The sequence below is a fragment of the Akebia trifoliata genome, chromosome 8 (assembly GCF_017979445.1).
Source record: "Akebia trifoliata isolate Shusen 1 chromosome 8, ASM1797944v1, whole genome shotgun sequence".
Lineage (NCBI taxonomy): Eukaryota > Viridiplantae > Streptophyta > Magnoliopsida > Ranunculales > Lardizabalaceae > Akebia > Akebia trifoliata.
The window spans coordinates 9,457,657-9,471,735 of record NC_141382.1 but is presented as its reverse complement, the minus strand read 5'-3'; the positions used below and the strand labels follow the sequence as shown (position 1 = coordinate 9,471,735).

Here is a 14,079-nt window from a genome sequence, read left to right as displayed (position 1 = left end):
TGCGTTTTTCATGTCACAAGGTGAGCCCAAGGACCCTTAGTAGGGGCAAAATCCCATATTGGACAACATTATTTGAAGCTGCACGCATATATGAACGCCATATATGTCAGATGACTTGATCGACACAATGATAAGTTTGAAGATGAAGACTAATTTTGTAAAGCTGAGAAAAAGAACGAATCATACAGAAATAGAGTAAAACTTCCTAAATGCGTGGACCAGGTTGAATGCTTAATTAATAATTTTGATCTATCTATTTATTTAATGTTCTATCTGTATTCATAAAAGTTACTCAAATTAAATCCTTTGTTAATATTTGCTACCGTATGATTGAGATGACCCCCATTTAAAACTACTGAATTTCTTTAAAATGAAGACAAACCCTAACAAAAGTGGGAAAAACACAAACCTGGCGTCCATAAGTTTTAATGAAACTAAAACACATAGTAATAGTAAGATCTTAAGCACAAAAGCAGAAGAAATAAACTAACAAGAAAATAAACTTTTCCTTTGTTTTGCTTTAAATAATACATCTAAGCCCCCCTCAATATGAGATCCTAAGAACCAAAGAGAGAGAGAGAGAGAGAGAGATCTTATATAAACCTGTTCATTTCTTCACACATGATGGCATACGTAAGGGGCAGAGAAATGCCTTTAAAACTGGTTTAATGCTTCCTTAAGTCGTTCAGTCCTTAACTAGCATCAACCACGGCCACGCCCTCCACCTGTTATAAACAATGGAATCAGATATATCTAATAAAGAAAGAGAGATGACTCACTCCCACAAAATTTGATGTTGATGACTTTCGTTGACATATTTGATGATTCTAAAATTCCAAGGAAAATATAGCCTTAATCGCTTCATCACATACCATTGTGCTAAATTGAAAAGTATCATATAGAGTGATTTCTTGAATTACGGGACTATAATTTGTATTGCTCAAAGTTTTTGACAAAGGTAACGTGACCCAATGTAAGCTCAAGTATTATACTATGGCTTGCCTCCCCTTCCCAAGAAAGGGGATCTTTCTTTATGTACAATTTATGTTTTAAAAAAAGTACATTAACAATGCCACATGTTTAATAATATTATCAGGAACAAGCAGAAAATCCTGTACCTCTGCTGCCACCACTTTTGCCGTTGAGACCACCCCTTCCCCCCCTGCCTCCACCAAACCCTTTAGCACCTCCATCATCTTGGCCACGGCCAATGCCTTTTCCAGGCCTCCCGCTGGTACCATCCTCTCTACCTCTTCCCCTTCCTCGTCCTACTCCAGGTGGTTTCCTGTCTGAACAAGGATAAAATCAATGTTAATAATATATTTTTTACTTAAACCAGGAGCAAATGTTCTTATGTGGATACAACCATCGTGCATCTACGACAAGCAAGCTTAGAATATACAAGTAAAACAAATGGGCATCTTCAATTGATGATACCAAAACAGAGTAAAGTAACATACCTGTTCGGCTCTTGTTTGTTTCTTCCTGAACTTTGTCGATTACCTGGAAATGAAACCCAATATTGCTATAATCAGCCAAACATGTTGTCTAAAAGCCCCAAACAAAAAATAATAATAATAGTTGAAACAAATATAGGGAAACGATATCTACGAGAATTAAAGTAGTTTAAAGTTGGGAAAAGTTAAGTTTCCACATCATTTGTTAGTCACAAAACAATGATGCCAATAACCAGAACACTTCGTAAAAGTTCAGACGAGAAATCAAGGAGTGGAAAGCTATATGCCTATATTTTGGTATGATATAAAAGCAACAAAGTAAAACAAGCAATTATCGTTTACTCCTTTAGCATCAAAGATAAAAGATTATCAAATTTTAAATCGGTCATTTACAAATAGAGCACAAGGATATAGAAGCTAGACTAGACTGCCAACAGCCCAATCAAGTGTACTCACTTGGGGCTTGGGGCTTAAGCTTCTATGAATCGCACTCTCTATTCACTCAAGCACAAAGCTTGTCTGTAAAATTGTAGACCATGAAGGCATGTGGCAACTTTCAGTCAACTGCAAAATGCAGGTCTAAATAGTTTCGAAGTAGTCACTTCCACGAAAAACTTCTCAGGCCAGCTCTCGTTAGCAACTATCACAGGTACCAAGACGCATCCACTAAAATTACCACAACTGGATCTAATTCCACAATACGGTGCCTCAATAAAGTCACTCTTAAAGAGAACCGATGCAGTATCAGGCAAATAAAGCATGATTCCCCAGCCGTTAAGTTTATAAATTTTTTAGTCAACTATGACTATGGTTTGATTTAATCTACAAGGACTCCAATAGAAGGCCAATGCCTTGTAAACAGTAGTTAGTTTAGTTTAGTTTAATTTAGTTAGTTTAGTCCATGTCATTTTCTGTCTTTTCATGTTTATGTCATTTTCTGTCTTTTCCTATTTTCCTATTTATTTGTGTAAGTATATAAACAATACACAAAGAGAAATAATCAATCTAATTTGTTCCAGAATTTCTTCTCTTCTCTTTTTCTCTATCTTTTCTAAAACCCTAGATCAGTTTCTACATGGTACGAAAGCGGTGGTGACAATTGAGAAGATCGAAGAAAGCTTCGAACACTCCCTAGGTGTTGCCGCAAGCCACAACAGCAACCACAAGTGCTGCCGCATGTCCCCACAGCCACTCTAAGGTCTATTGCAGGTTCTTAGGGTTACCTTAGGTGTGTTGTTGCACGTTCCCTAGGGTTACCTCCAACCATCTAGGCCCCTTCTTTCATCTGGAATGCGACAATAAGACCCCTCATTGGTTCTAAGTAGTTTGGTAGTGTTTCCGAGTAATTTTTTTTAGTATGATCTAGACTCTCCGAAGTCATGTCAAAAGTAACTTTAGGACAGTCTACCAATAATGGGTTTGGATCCTCACAAGTTAAAGATGAAAATCCAAACCTCCAGATCACCACAATCAAACTCGATGGCACGAATTACTTGGAATGGGCTTAGTCTGCGAAGCTAGCCATCCATGAAAGATGAAAGGCAGGCTATTTGAATGGGAAGGAGAAACTACCTAATATCTCAGATCCTAAGTACAACCAATGGCACACTAAGAATACCTTGATTATGTTATGGTTGCCACACTCAAAGCAAACCCCATATTAGTTGAGGATATCTCTTCTTGAAAACCGTACGACATATTTGGGATTCGATGAATCAAACTTACTTTTAGGCTCAAAATAGTGTGAGAATCTATTAGTTGGAACAAAATATATAGCATCTCAAATAGGGGGAGAAGACATTGTCAGGCTACTTTTCTGAATTGCACAGCATGTGAAAAGAACTTGATCACTACTTACCCTTCAATTGGGAAAGCTTTAAAGATTATGCTCAATTCAACAAACATGTTGAGATCCATCGCACCTTCTAGTTCCTTGTCAGTCTGAATCCCGAGTTTGAGATGGCTAGAGTTCAGATTCTGAATAGGAATCCCTTACCTCCTTTGAACACCGTGCACTCTTATGTTCAAAGTGAGGAGAGTCAACGTGTGGCTATGGGACATCTGGATATTTCTATGAATGATAGATCAATCATGGCAACTAGTAGACAGGGAGACAGACAAGCTTAAAGAGAGAAGATGTTTGATAAACCCACCCGAACACCCAATAGCAAGAGAGAAGCCAAAGCGTGACCATTGTGACAAATTTAGACATATTCAAGCAAAAGTGCTGGGACTTGATAGATTGCCTTGAGTCATTTCAGCCTAAGGGTCGATCTTCTTCCGCTCATCACACTTCTAATGCCGACATGCTAAATGATACTGCGAGTTCTGAGACACCTTCACCAGTAGTGCATGCATCATTCTCTACGGAGGATATTACTTGCTTGAGGGCTTTATTGGATGGTTCCACTGCCACTTTTTTTTTCGCATACACAAATACTCTTACCGCTGCTCATCATGTTTCCTCATCTCACTCCAACTCCTGGATTCTTGATTCAGAAGCTTCAGATAACATGACAGTTATGTCTTCTTTCTTTTAATCCTATACCCATGTTCAGGCAAGAACAAAATCCGCCTAACTGATGGTTCCTTATCATCCATAGCCAGTAAAGGAACCATCACAGTCCCTCACAGCTTTCCTTGGTCTAATGTTTTACATGTTCCTAATCTCACTACTTATCTTGTGTTTGTTAGTAGTATTACAAAAAATCTAATTGCAGTATAACCTTTTTTTCTTCTCATTGTGTCTTTTAGGATTTAACAACAAATAGGGTGATTGGCAGTGGTCGTGAAGCAGATGACTTGTACCTTCTCAATGTCCCAATGTCTTAACATATTCCACATGCTCATGCTTCTCAGAGTAGTAATAATAGGGTAGTCAATAAAGCTCGAATAATGCGATGGAATATTCATTTGGGTCATGTTTCTTTTCAATATTTACATTTATTTCCTTATTTGTTTCAATCTATGTCATTGTCAGAATTACAGTGTGAAGTTTGTCAATTGTCAAAACATTGTCATTCTTCTTATCCAACAAGTTTAAATAAAAGGAGTTCTTTATTTTCTCTAGTGCATTCTAATGTTTGAGATCCATCCCTCGTTACTTCTTTATTGGGTTTTCGCTATTTTGTTACATTTGTCAATGACTATAATAGATGTATGTGGATATACTTAATGAAAACAAAAGATGATGTCTATTCCATATTCCAAGATTTTCATGCGGTGGTTTTAACGCAATTGGGAATAAATATCAAAATCCTTCATTTTGATAAGGGAGGAGAGTATACCTATGGGGGGTTAAAAAAATGCTATGCTACTCAAGGTATAGAACAACAAATTTCTTGTGCTTCTACACCCCAACAAAATGGTACTGCAAAAAGGAAACATTGTCATTTGTTAGAGTTAGAAAAAGCTTTGTTGATTAGGATGAATGTTACTAAGCATTTCTGGTCTGAAGCAGTTCTTATTATATGTTACATTATCAATCGTACTCCCTCCAACGTCTTGAACTTCAAACCTCTTCTGTTGTCCCTTTCTCCTGATCATCCATTGTTCCCTGTGGTTCCACGAGTCTTTAGGTGCATATGCTTTGCTCATATTTTTAGTCCTGCTTGCACTAAACTTGACCCTAAGGCATTGAAGTGTATTTCTTGATTACTCTAATTCTCAGAAGGATTATAAATGCTATCATCCACTTACTCGTCGTCGTTTTATTACAATGGATATCACATTCTTTGAAGATCAATGTTACTTTCCTAATCCTGATTGACAATTCCTTCAGAGGAAGTGGTTTCTTCAATCCACTAATGATGAGTCACTTTCGGAGTCCTCTTTCCTAATTTCACTACCTTTGCAAATTATTCCTGACTCTACTGGAAAAGCTGACCCACCCATTAGTGCCTAACCCTAATCTGTTTGGACATGTTAACACTAGAATAGGAAAACAAGCCATTGCGGATTCACCATACCACATCACTAAGGAGTCAAATCCAGTTTCTTTAGATTCTAATGTTCCCATTACTCTTTGGAAAGGTAAACGTACTTGTACTTCGTACCCTATTTCCCAATTTATTTCTTATCATGATGTGTCTCCATCTCATAGCTCCTTTGTTGCTATTGTGTATTCTGTTTCCATCCCATCTAGTGTGAAATAAATTCTCTTTAATCGCAAGTGAAAATATGCTATTGATGAGAAAATGCAAGCTTTATAAAAAAAATTATACTTGGGAGTTAGTGTCCTTATCACAAGGGAAGAAGTCAATTGGGAGCAAGTGGGTGTTTACAATGAAGTTCAAGTATGATGGATCGATTGACAAGTACAAGGCTAGGTAGGTTGCTAGGGGCTATGCTCAAACATATAGCATTGACTATCAAGAAACTTTTGTCCCGGTAGAAAAAATGAATTCTATTTGTGTTCTTTTATCTTTGGTAGCCAACTTCTTGTGGTAACTTCACCAACTAGATGTGAAGAATGCCTTTTTGCATGGTGATTTGCAAGAAGAAATACACATGGATACTCCTTCAGGAGTTCTTTTTCTTTAGTGCGAATGGGAAAGTTTGTCGTTTTAAAAAGTCATTATATGATCTCAAACAATCCCCGCACGCATGGTTTGAACGATTCCGCTTTGTTATGTAGGATGTGGGTTACAAGCAATGTCAAACTAATCACACATTGTTTGTCAAGCACAACAGACCTCAAACTACAGTTCTCATTGTGTATGTTGACGACATTGTCATTGCATGCAACTGTCCTACTGAGATCCAAGCTTTGAAGCATCTTCTTGGAAATCGCTTTGAAGTAAAAGACCTTGGACTTCTAAAATATGTTTTTGGGTATTGAGGTGGCTCGGTCCAAGACATGCATTTTTATCTCACAGTGGAAGTGTGTGCTAGATCTGCTCTAGGAAGCAGGTAAACTTGGGGCTAAACCAATAGATACTCTAACCGAGCCTAATTATCGATTGAGTGACAATGATGGTGAAGCCCTTGAAGATATCAATCGTTATCAATGGTTGGTGGGTGAATTCATCTACCTATCTCTTACGCAACCTGACATTGCCTATATCGTTAGTGTTGTTAGCAAATTCACACATGCCCCTAGCACGACACATTTTGATGCTGCCCTACGCATCCTTCGATACCTGAAAGGGTGTCCGGGGAAAGACTTACTATTTCGTTCCCACGGTCACATGCATGTTGAAGCATGGACTGATGTTGATTAGGCAGGCTCTATTATTGATCGTTGTTCTACTTCTAGGTATTGTGTTATGGTGGGTGGAAATTTGGTAACTAATAGTCGATAGTCACCCGCTCCAATGCTGAAGCTGAGTTCAGAACCTGACTTTTGGCATATGTGAGTTACTTTGGTTGCGACTATTACTACGTGAACTTGGTTGTTCACCTCCTATGCCCTTTCAATTGTATTGTGATAACAAGCCAGTCATTAGCATCGCTCATAATCCAGTTTAACATGATCGCACCACGCACATTGAGGTCGATCGTCATTTCATCCGGGAGAAAGTCATTTCTAGTGACATTTGCACCATCTTTGTTCCTACCACACAACAGTTAGTTGACGTCCTAACTAAAGCCTTGGGTCACGAAAATTTTGATAGTCTTATGGGCAAGCTGGGCATGTGTGACATATTTGCCCTAGCTTGAGGGGGAGTGTTAACAATAGTTAGTTTAGTTATTTTAGTTTATGTCTATTTTAGTCGTTACATGTTTATGTCATTTTCTGTCTTTTCATATTTATTTGTGTAAGTATATAAACAATCCACAATGAGAAATAATAAAACTGATTTTTCCAGAATTTCTTCTCTTCTCTTTCTCTCTATCTTCTTTAGATCAGTTTCTACATGCCTTTCCTTATATTTGAGTATCTTGACTTAAAAGACTGAGACAATAAACCATGGTTATTGGACCTACCATAAGATGAGTCCAAGGCCCAAATAATGAGATGTCCATAGGGTGTCATTGGAATTGTATCATGGCCAGTTAAGTTGTTAAACAAGATTTTGAAAACTACACTATTTACCGTAAAAGATTACAAGAAAAAAAATCATTATTAAGAATCTGGTCCATTTAATTTTCATAAGGTTTGTTGGAAGTTATCACTGCTAATTCCAATCCACGATCATGGCCTTGAGGTTATAAAGCGATCTTAGGACTGATAATCAAGGGATAAGAATGTGCTCTAGTAGGAAGCATCATCCAAACTCAAGGATACATAGGATCATGCAATACAAGTAGTCAATCCTTCATTGTTACCAATAAATGAAAAAAGACCTCTGTTGTCTAATGACAGTCTTGGCAACTGACTTCCCTGCCACCATGTCTTTCTTTTAGACAATTAGAAAATTGTATTGGGCACACACACTGACACAAGGGGTTGTCCAAACTCTTTTGGTGTTGCTTGTCCTCGATCTCATGGTAATATGCACTATATTCACACTAGATTTATCTTCATGACAAACAAACAAAGAAGTAGGGCTATCAACGGTTACTTATCGGTTTGGATTCAAATGTATCCGAATTTGAATCCGAAAATCTTATCTGATATCCAAATTCAAATCCAAATCCGACGGATATCCGTAAAACACTATTCAAAACCGAATCTGATTTTCTAATTGGATATCTGAAAATATCCAATTTGAATTTGAATAACCTGTGGAGAGAGAAAAAAAAACTCTCGATCTTTCCTAAATCCAAATGATTTTCATAATGAAAATTTAAAAAAAAAATCTTCATCTTCATTTGTATCAAAATCAAAATCAAAAGAAAACCCTTATGTTCAATATTATATATATATATATGGGTCCCGTTCAGCACCAAACATTTTAACCAACCATTTTTGTCCTACATGGGTTAGAAGTTTTGGAATGGGCTGATTTTTGGTGAGGATGATCTCTACGGTGAGGAGATCATCCTCACCAAAAATCAGCCCATTCCAAAACTTCTAGCCCCATGTTTACAAGTTGAAAAATCGTGGACCATCCATTTTTTGTAAACCATTTTTTATGGGGTTAGAAGTTTTGGAATGGGCTGATTTTTGGTGATGATGATCTCCTCACCGTAGAGATCATCCTCACCAAAAATCAGCCCATTCCAAACTTCTAACCCATGTTTTGAAAAATGTTTTGCCAAAATGTTTGGTGCTGAACATTTCCCTACATATATATATGTGTGTGTGTGTGTGTGTGTGTGTGTTATTTCAGATCAGATTCGATATGTTAATATCCAAATCTGATAAGGATTTGGATAGATAAAAATATTCAAATCCGATATCCGGTATCCCAAATTTTCGAATTCGAATCGGATTTTCGATTATCCATTGACACCCCTACAAAGAAGTGATGAAGTACAACCCATGATAAACAGTATATCGAACTACACTCATCATCATCATTAAAAAATTTAAGGTAGGGTAGTATATTGAAAGTACACTGTATAAAGATAATCTGATTACTATAGGATGCTAAAAAAAATTAAGAACTTTGTTTTTTTGTTAAGCAAGCAAGGATTATTTTAACAAGATTCTACTTGAGAACATACCTCATCAGGAACTCGGAGGTATTTAATCGTATTTCCACGGATGTAGCACTCAGGCATCCGCCAAAACCTATCTCCATCCTACAATGAGATCGCCATTATCAACTCTGATGGTCTTTAATATGGTTCAAATCACATAACAAATTAAAGGGGCCAAAAGAAAAGAAAAATTAATACTTTTGAGGTACATATGACTTCACGGAGATGAATGTTCATCCAGGTATCACAATTCACCAAATGCCCATTGTAAGTCTCCCCATTCTTTAGCTCCACCAACTAACCAAGATCAAAAATTGTAAATCAAAAAGAGAAATTTCTACAGGTGGCAGAAGCATACTCTAATAAAAATTGGGTCTTCAAAACCCTAACCCTAACCCCAAAAACTCTAAAAATCATTTAAAGTTTTCAAACAGAGACAAGGCTCTCTCACCATAGGATGCCCTTGAGCCGTCTTCAACAAAGAAAGAGGAAGCTACATCAATCGAATCAACAACGAAGAAACGATAATTAGACTCTATAAAATAAAACAAGAATCAAAACCCTAAATTAAATTAAATCAAACGAATGACTTACCATCTTCTCAAACGCTACGAAAGCAAACCTAGAAACAACAACCCTGCAACTAAATCGTCAACAAATGAGAAACAAAAACATAAAATCTTCTTTAAAAAAAAAAGTTAGCAACCCTAACTACTCAAGAATCTTATAATAGTAAGATTCGAATAAGACTAATAAGATCAGAGAGAAACCTATACAATAAAATCAAAATCAAAACCAACAAACACAATAACTTCGAAACAATAGGGGGAAATTAGGAGAAATATTAACCTCTTTCGATTTCTCTCTTTGCGGAGGAACGAATCGAGCGAATTTCTCTCAATCAAAGAGTCTCTCTCTTAGAAAGTATTTTGAAGTTGGAAGGTTTTTGGACTATTGGAGTAAACAAGCATGCGAGACCATCCTATATGTAGTGGGGAAATTAACAAGTATCTTCCCTTTAAACTTTTAGTCAATTGACATTCTATTGCCACACCAACTTTTACTAAGAGCATTCCAATTCATGTGGTGTTAATGAAGAATTTATTAGGGGTGCACATGGTTCGGATTGGTTCGGATTTTGACAAAATTGGAACCGAACCAAACATGATCGGTTCTACAAATTTAGAACCGAACCAATCCAATTACCTTATAGAACCGAACCAATCCAATCCAATCTTGGTTCGGATCGGTTCTCGGTTCTCATTTGTTGCTGATTTGGAAGATGTGTTCTTGAGGTTTGCTTTCGACAAAAATTTTGCTGTGAGGTTTGCTTTCGACAAAAATTTTGCTGTTACATTTGGGAAGAATCCTAATTATCTTTCTAGGAACTTTCCTATTAACGAACTTTCCAAGGCGATTGACGTTGCTACTGAAGCCATATTTTATAGGCATGTAATTCCTAAAACATGGTGGAAATTGTGTCGTTGGTTGATGATCGAGAAGGAGAAGAAATTGGAGAAGGCAAAGAAAACCATAGATCGATTCATACCCTCAAAGAGAGAAGATATGCTTAAAGGTGTGGAAGAAAAACTAATCTAATAACAGCTTACATGACTTCTTCTGAAGAAATTTCAAAGAATGATTTGCTACCTAAAGGTGAAAAGTTCCTTAAAGACACAGGGTTGAGCTTCCTTTTCGCAGGTCAAGATTCAACTGGTACAACTCTTGCTTGGTTCTTCTGGGTGATTGCGAAGTCACCGCATGTGGAGGCGAAGATCTTAGAAGAACCCAGCCTTGTATTCTTGAAGAACACGAACGGTGAAGGTGGCGTATAAACCAATCCAATCCACAGATGCAATATGGGTTAGTGCACTGTTTCCCTCTTCCTAACATAGTGAGAGAGAGAGAGAGAGAGAGAGTTACCTCTCCGTTTTCCGACGAGATGGCGAGGTGAGGTGAGTGAGGGAGATGATCGACGGCGGTGGCTAGGTTTTCGGCTTCTTCTAACTGGAAGAAGAGAGAAATACAGATCGGAAGTTCTGTTTTTTAATATATAAATATATATTAATATTATATATAAATTTGGTTCGGATTTCGGATTGGTTCGGTTCTATTATATGTCTAATCCGGAACCGAACCAAATCAACCGGATTTTTTTCTTTCGATCCATACCCGAACCACGAGTGTGTTCAATCCGAACCAATCCAATCCAAAAGCTTCGGATTGGTTCGGTTCTCGGATTTATCCAATCCAATGTGCACCCCTAGTAAGTACCAGCAATACCCATTCCCTGCCGAAATCAATCACGGATCCACAACAAACAAAAGCATCAAAGATGATTGGAGTCATTATATTCAAAAGCTCCTAATTATCACTACCACATAAACCCATTTCTCTCATGCAAAAGCAAATATTTGTGATCTAAGAAAAATATATATAAAACCGCTCAATACAACATTTTTCTGCAAGATCAAACCTAAGATAACAATTTGTTAAACTGTTGAATAATAACGACCCCATTTCATAGATACCCATTGAATAATAACTCAATAGATGACAATAAATCCAACAAAACTATATAAATCAATCGTTCATGCAACAACTAAGATCATAAAATCCACAAAAACCCATTTCTCACAGTAAAAAGCATGTTTTTTTATCTAATATATATATATATATATAACCACATTCAAGATCTTACCCAAGATAACATTTGATCAATTAGACAACAAAAAATCTTGTTGATAATTACAGTGAAGATTCTAACTCAAAAACTCCAAATCCAACACGCAATACGAATTGAAGATGAAATAACCAAACCCACCAAAAAAATACCATAAAAACCCCATTTCACTCAAAAAAAAGACGACGACGACGACAACAACAACAACAAAAAAAAAACCAACAAAACTACAGAACTCAATCGTTCCTGCAACAATTAAGATCATAATCATAAAATTCCACAAAAACATGAAACCCATCAAACAAATAGAAATTCTGGGAGACCAGTGAGATTCTTATAGATGGAAACAAGTAAATAGAGTTCTACCTCTGAGATTCAGTTTTCAGAGCTGCGAAAATGGATACAGGCCGCGACGGAGAGAGGAAGATGAGAGCGGAAGTTTTGGTACTTATTGAGAGTTAAATTACTTAAAATAACCTTATAATATGATTGGGTGTTTGTGTAGGTTTAAGCTGTTTCAAAGGGTATATTTGTCTTTTGGTGGAATATTTCTTTCTAGGGCAAAACACGAAGTCCCTCTCTTCTTGAAGGGCAGTTGAGGTAAAATTCGGGGCAAATTAAAGTGCGCATCAAAGACTAATGTGAGCCATAAGTGAACATACACGTTTTTAAAGAAAAAAATAAGAGGGTGATTTGGACATGCCCCCATGTTTTGAAAATGATGACATCATTCCTTTAGTTTAGTCTTTTAAATAAATTAAGAGAAAAAGACTCAAATACCCTCATCTTTAATTTCTAACTAAAAAATTATACTTTTTTCTCCAAACATCAATCATCTTCAACCTCTTCAGATAAAAAATTTAACCCTCATCATTTATCTTAAGATCGTATCTATTTCAAGCCTTCAACATTTAAATCTCAAGGAAAAATACAATTTTTGAATAAGTATAAATGATAAATTATAATATAACATGTAAATATGCCACTTGAAGTGATTTTTTGTTTAATTTTAATAAAATGATTTTAAAATAACTTAACCATATAAAAAATTGTTGTTGTGGTACTGTCGTGTGTGTGTGTGTGTATATATATATATATAGATATATGTGTGAGAAATTACAATAAAAAAACCCATGAAAATAATTAACCACTTTTGCTTAACAACTATATAAATTCAATGGGTTTTTTGAAAAAATAAAAAATGAAATTTATTAAGAAAAATTGGTAAGAAATAAAGAAATTTATTGGCAAAAAAATGGTCATCCAATCCGACTCTTACTATTTGATATCAGAAATTTAATGGCAAAAAAACAAATGGTCATCAATTTATACTAGAAATATGAAATGAGAATAGACTTATCACTGATAAAGTCTTAAATAAATAATAGACTAACCATGGATAAAGTCAAAAAAAAAATTGAAAATGTAATGAAATGATAATTCACAATGTATGGTCGCATTCACATTATTCAATTGCCTATAAAAACATTTGAAATACAATCATTTGAATTCACCTATCTTAAACAATTCGATCTAAACATTTATAATACAAGACTCATTTCTAGTGGGAATTCTCCTATTGTTATTTGCAGCGAAGAATCAAAAAATGAAACCAAGGAGACCATAAAGATATAATAAAATGTATGTAAACTATAGAATCCACTGAAGAGTTTTTCAATGAAAGAAACAAACAACGGCGTTGGTTGATCTCAAAATTGAAATCTCTAAAATTAAATATGCTTAACCTTGGAGAAAAATTTCTCGACAGAGAGCAAAAATGTACTGAAAGAATATACCATCTACATTTGATCAAGCTTTTGAATCGCATGGAAATGAAAAATGCATGAATATATTTACGTGACTTACGTCATAACCGATTAAGTGACTTCCCTGAGTTTACAAATGAAGAATGAGAATAATTTATATATAATAATAATTTACGTTCATCTTACAACATGACTGATGAAAGTAATACAGATTAGGAATTTGAGTTAACAAATGATATTTCTTCACTATTGATATTAATCATATAAAAGTTGTATTTTCCTTTCTATGTTATGTTTTCCTATTTATGTTATATGATAGTTAAAATTTTCTATCTATGTTGTATTTTCTTTTATATATTTCATTAACTGAAAAAGCAGAAGAATATAACTTATAACAAAAATGAACTTAATATCAAACAATATTACAAATACTAATGTCTTACAATACTAATAAAAACAATTCTAATATTCTTAAGAGGGGAACTAAGGTTATTCACAACACTTCAAAAATATTGTAGTTAACTTAATTTTGAGCTTGACCTGCACATCTTCTACCGAAACCACTCAGGTTGCTTATCCGAAAAGACAAGAAAATCATTAACATTGAAAATTTTTAATTTATCTTTAATAGCAACCCTATTTC

At 35.5% G+C, this 14,079-nt stretch overlaps 1 protein-coding gene across 1 annotated transcript; it reads right to left on the bottom strand.

Moving 5' to 3' along the window:
• Window positions 1-393: 393 nt before the first annotated feature.
• On the bottom strand, window positions 394-12,109 carry EMB1644 (Small nuclear ribonucleoprotein family protein). The gene is made up of 8 exons (XM_086449836.1): window positions 12,037-12,109; window positions 9,582-9,624; window positions 9,439-9,480; window positions 9,186-9,284; window positions 9,012-9,089; window positions 1,461-1,503; window positions 1,119-1,289; window positions 394-725 (listed from the first exon to the last, which is right to left on the bottom strand). The coding sequence occupies exons 2-8, from the start codon at window positions 9,582-9,584 to the stop codon at window positions 703-705; spliced, it is 459 nt and encodes a 152-aa protein (XP_086305962.1). The 5' UTR covers window positions 9,585-9,624; window positions 12,037-12,109; the 3' UTR covers window positions 394-702.
• Between the last annotated feature and the right edge of the window lie 1,970 nt (window positions 12,110-14,079).